The sequence below is a fragment of the Rhinopithecus roxellana genome, chromosome 8 (genome assembly GCF_007565055.1).
Source record: "Rhinopithecus roxellana isolate Shanxi Qingling chromosome 8, ASM756505v1, whole genome shotgun sequence".
NCBI classification, from domain to species: domain Eukaryota; kingdom Metazoa; phylum Chordata; class Mammalia; order Primates; family Cercopithecidae; genus Rhinopithecus; species Rhinopithecus roxellana.
Window position 1 is genome coordinate 11215244 of NC_044556.1, and position 4771 is coordinate 11220014.

Below are 4771 nucleotides of genomic sequence, written 5' to 3' on the forward strand. Positions count from 1 at the left end.
GGCAGTGGTGGAGCCCCAGTGGCTTGGGATGGGGAGACCGGGACTCTGAGCTGGCAACGTGGCTGGTGTCTGCTGGGTGCTGCTGCATTCCCGCCGTGTGCTGGGCCCCGGGATCCACTGGTTCCTGTCACCCTCGTCTGCCCCAAGGGTGCGGCCATGTTCTAGAAGGGGAACTGAGGGTCAGCGCGGGACGTCGGGGAAGCCCATGCTGGCCCGGGGAGCAGCTGGTGATGGAGGCCTTGGGCAACTTCCCGTGTTCCCACTGAGTGGGGCTGTCCCTGGGCCTGGGCGGGGACGCCGCCAACTGCCGAGGCCCGCGTATAAGGGCCGCCGCTGCCTTAGCCACAGAGCTGCCCCGCCATGACCTGGCTGACAGTCCTGGCCCTGCTGGCTGGTCTTCTGGTGTCCTCGAGGGCCGGTGAGTGCCTGTGTGTGCCAGGTGGTCCCCAGTCTGTGCTGGGGGCCCGGCTGCCGGGGCAGAACTCAGACTCAAGGCACAGAGAAGGCAAGCGGCTTGGCCTGGGTCACACAGCCGCCTGGACAGTCCCGGGAGAGGCGTGCGGGCGGAGGGTGTGTGGGACTCAGGGCCACCTGTCCTTTTAGGGAGTGGGACGATGGGGGGGTCCTCCTGTAGCCCCACTGTGTGGATGGGGCTGCGGCTGGAGCTTCATGCGCCCTCCCGGCCACTGGGTGGGTTCTCAGGGATCTCAGAGCTGCCTGCCCCGACCCAGGCTCCAGCCCCCTCGCGGACATCGTGGGCGGCCGGAAGGCGAGACCCCGCCAGTTCCCGTTCCTGGCCTCCATCCAGAGTCAAGGGAGGCACTTCTGCGGGGGAGCCCTGATCCATCCCCGCTTCGTGATGAGCGCGGCCAGCTGCTTCCGAAACCAGTGAGGCGGGCCTGGGGAGGGGGCCTGGGGGGCACTGGGGCTCAGAGAAGGGGCTTGGGGGGCTTAGGGGATTCAGTGGGGGTGCTTGGTAGGTGAGGAGGGGAGGGGGTTGTAAAAGGAGGGGCTCAGGAAAAGGAGGGGGCTTGGAGAGGGAAATGGGGAATGAGTTGAGGAGGGACCCAAGGATATTGGGGGACTCAGATGGAGGAGGCCCAGAGAAGGGAAGGGGGTCAGATGGAGGAGGTTCAGGGAAGGGAAGGGGGTCAGATGGAGGAAGCCCAGAGAAGGGAAGGAGTTCAGATGGAGAAGGTTCAGAGAAGGGAAGGCGATCAGATGGAGGAGGTTCAGAGAAGGGAAGGCGATCAGATGGAGGAGGCCCAGAGAAGGGAAGGGAGTCAGTTGGAGGAGGCCCAGAGAAGGGAAAGGGGTCAGATGGAGGAGAGCCAGAGAAGGGAAGGGGGTCAGGATGGGCAGGGGCCCTGGAGGGTCTCGGCTCCACTTCTGTAAAAGGAGGGGAGTTCTCAGGGTGAAGGAATTCAGTCTGCAGGCTGGATCCCCCCTAATTTGCAAGCCGACTTGCTCCATGCCCAGGCCCCAGCCTGGTGTCCTCCCTCTGCCCTTTCCTCCACTGCTCTCAGGAACCCTGGGACTGTCACCGTGGTGCTGGGCGCCTATGACCTGAGGCGGCGGGAGAGGCGGTCCCGCCAGACGTTTTCCATCAGCAGCATGAGCGAGAACGGCTATGACCCCCAGCAGAACCTGAACGACCTGGTGCTGCTTCAGGTGAGAGGATGGTGTGGGGCTCACACCTGTGGCCCCAGCACCTCAGGAGGCCGACATTAACCAGGGAAACACGTTCCAACTCGGTCTCTACGAAAAAATATGGGCGCGGTGGCTCACGCCTGTAATCCCAGCATTTTGGGAGGCTGAGGCAGGTGGATCATGAGGTCAGGAGTTCGAGACCAGCCTGGCCAACATGGTGAAAACCCGTCTCTACTAAAAATACAAAAATCAGCCGGGCATGGTGGCGGGCGCCTGTAGTCCCAGCTACTCAGGAGGCTGACGCAGGAGAATTACTGGAACCTGGGAGGTTGAGGCTGCAGTGAGCTGAGACTGTGCCATTGCACTCCTGCCTGGGCGACAGAGCCAGGCCCTGTCTCAAAAAAAAACTTACAGGCCGGGCGCGGTGGCTCAAGCCTGTAATCCCAGCACTTTGGGAGGCCGAGACGGGCGGATCACGAGGTCAGGAGATCGAGACCATCCTGGCTAACACAGTGAAACCCTGTCTCTACTAAAAATACAAAAAAAAAAAAAAAAACTAGCCGGGCGAGGTGGCGGGCGCCTGTAGTCCCAGCTACTCGGGAGGCTAAGGCAGGAGAATGGCGTAAACCCGGGAGGCGGAGCTTGCAGTGAGCTGAGATCCGGCCACTGCACTCCAGCCTGGGCGACAGAGCGAGACTCCGTCAAAAAAAAAAAAAAAAAAAACTTACAAAAAAAAAAAGAAAAAAAAAGAAAAACAGCAAAACACACAGATGTACCACAGGGAACGTGCGGAGCCTCCTGTTGGTGGAAACCAACTCCGTTTTCAGACGCTTTCGTTGTGACAGAACCAAGTGAATGTTTTTCATTTTTGGTTTTTTCTTTGAGAAAATTATAAAATAATCTCAAAAATTATATAAAAAAATCAAAAAAGTAGAGAGGCGGTTTCACCTTGTTGGCCAGGCTGGTCTCAAACTCCTGGCCTCAAGGGATCCTCCCACCTTGGTCTCCCAACATGCTAATACAGGCAGAGCCACCGCGCGCGGCCCCTGCCGGGAATTAAATGCAAACCACTTATAGACGACAATTCATGTCCCTGACACGCCTGCTGCCAGGGGGCCCATGAGGCTCCAGTTCCCAGGGCCACCCTTCCCTGACTCCGTTTCCTTCCCCAGCTGGACCGCGAGGCCAACATCACCAGCAGCGTGGCCATACTGGCACTGCCCCTGCAGAACGCCACGGTGGAAGCCGGCACCAGATGCCAGGTGGCCGGCTGGGGGACCCGGCGTAGTGGGGGGCGTCTCTCTCGTTTTCCCAGGTTCGTCAATGTGACCGTGACCCCCGAGGACCAGTGTCGTCCCAATAACGTGTGCACCGGTGTGCTCGCCCGCCGGGGCGGCATCTGCAATGTAAGTGCTCCCCGTGGTGGGAGGAGGGGTCTTGAGAGGTAATGAGCTCTCCATGGCAGGAGAAAGCAAGTTCAGGCTGAGGACGGCACAGGAGGGGGCGTCAGGATGGAGCATTTTAACAGTATGAGAAAAAGTATCTCTCTTTTTTTTTTTGAGATGGAGTCTCCTCGCTCTGTCGCCCAGACTGGAGTGCAGTAGGGTGATCTCGGCTCACTGCAACCTCCGCCTCCCGGGTTCAAGCGATTCTCCTGCCTCAGCCTGCTGAGTAACTGGGATTACAGGCGCCCGCCACCATGCCCGGCTAATTTTGTACTTTTAGTAGAGACGGGGTTTCTCCACGTTGGTCAGGCTGGTCTTGAACTCCTGACCTCATGATCTGCCCTCCTCGGCCTCCCAAATACAGGCGTGAGCCACCGTGCCTGGCCGAGAAACAGTATCTATCAAACGTTACGTCTGTGCTGGGGGTTGGGGACCCAGCAGGCACGGTAGAGCCAGTCATTGAGGGACTCAGGTGTGTGACTGCCAGGGGTGGGGCACCTGGCCCAGCCTGGAGGTGCCAGGAAACTTCAGAAAGCAACTGGTCCCAAATTCCACTAGGAGTTAACCAGGGCAGAGAGAGAACAGCTGTGCAAAGGCCCTGGGGCTGGATCAGGACTTGGAGGTTCCAGGGGCGGCAAGAGGGCTCTGCACTTCTGGGGTGGCGTGGGAGCCGGGCCCAGGGGTGCCCTGACACAGCTGCTGCCTGCCCAGGGGGACGGGGGCACCCCCCTCATCTGCGACGGCCTTGGGCATGGCGTGGCCTCCTTCTCCGTGGGGCCCTGTGGCCGAGGCCCCGACTTCTTCACCCAAGTGGCAGTTTTCCGAGACTGGATCGATGGTGTTCTCAACCCGGGACCAGGGCCAGCCTAGGGGGGGCCTGTGACCTCCCACAGAGCCCAGCCCTGCCCTCCGCGCCTCCCACGCTCCAAACCCACCTCCCACGGCCCCGCCCCTGCCCCTGCTCCGGCCAGTGTGGCCCTGGCTGTAATAAAGAAGCCAATCTCGCCTCTGCTTCTGGTTTCTGTTCATCAGGGAGGGCTGTGGGGAGGTGTGAGTGGCACCTTCACTGGCCTCAGGGGCACCCACGCCAGGTGCGCTAAGCAGGGGCTGGTGTTATCTCCACCGGACAGCGGGGTGTTGGGGGAGATCCAGGTTCAGAGAGGTTGGGTGGCTGCCCTGAGGTCACACAGCTTTGAACCCGAATCTGTGAGACTGTAGTCCCTCTTCCCACCTCTCATCCTGCTGGAGAACATATCACACAGCTCTGTGGGCAACACCAGAAAATGCAGGAGAGGCGGGCGCAGTGGCTCACGCCTGTTATCCCAGCACTTTGGGAGGCTGAGGCGGGCGGATCACCTGAGGTCAGGAGTTCAAGACCAGCCTGGCCAACCTGGTGAAACCCCATCTCTACAAAAATACAAAAATTAGCCAGGCATGATGGCAGGCGCCTGTAGTCCCAGCTACTCAGGAGGCTGAGGCAGGAGAATCACTTGAACCCGGGAGGCGGAGATTGCAGGGAACCAAGATGGCGCCCCTGCACTACAACCTGGGCAACAGAGCAAGACTCTGTCTCAAAAAAAAAAAAAAAACCCACAGGAGAGAATGGGAAACATTTGCCTCTTGGATCCAATACAAACCGAGTAAACTATGAATACGAAATAATAAATATAATTGTA

General features: G+C 59.5%; 1 protein-coding gene across 1 annotated transcript; it reads left to right on the forward strand.

Annotated features, from left to right (window-relative positions):
• The first annotated feature begins 271 nt into the window (after window positions 1-271).
• Window positions 272-4106, forward strand: AZU1 (azurocidin 1). The gene is made up of 5 exons (XM_010374929.2): window positions 272-418; window positions 732-888; window positions 1527-1671; window positions 2823-3056; window positions 3807-4106. The coding sequence occupies exons 1-5, from the start codon at window positions 361-363 to the stop codon at window positions 3963-3965; spliced, it is 753 nt and encodes a 250-aa protein (XP_010373231.1). The 5' UTR covers window positions 272-360; the 3' UTR covers window positions 3966-4106.
• Window positions 4107-4771: the final 665 nt, after the last annotated feature.

Excerpts from the sequence above, each read along its gene's own strand:
- AZU1 (XM_010374929.2), top strand. The coding sequence starts at position 361 with ATGACCTGGCTGACAGTCCTGGCCCTGCTGGCTGGTCTTCTGGTGTCC. Across the intron at positions 419-731 it reads TCTGGTGTCCTCGAGGGCCG|GCTCCAGCCCCCTCGCGGAC; the intron begins GTGAGTGCCTGT and ends GCCCCGACCCAG. Across the intron at positions 889-1,526 it reads GCCAGCTGCTTCCGAAACCA|GAACCCTGGGACTGTCACCG; the intron begins GTGAGGCGGGCC and ends CACTGCTCTCAG.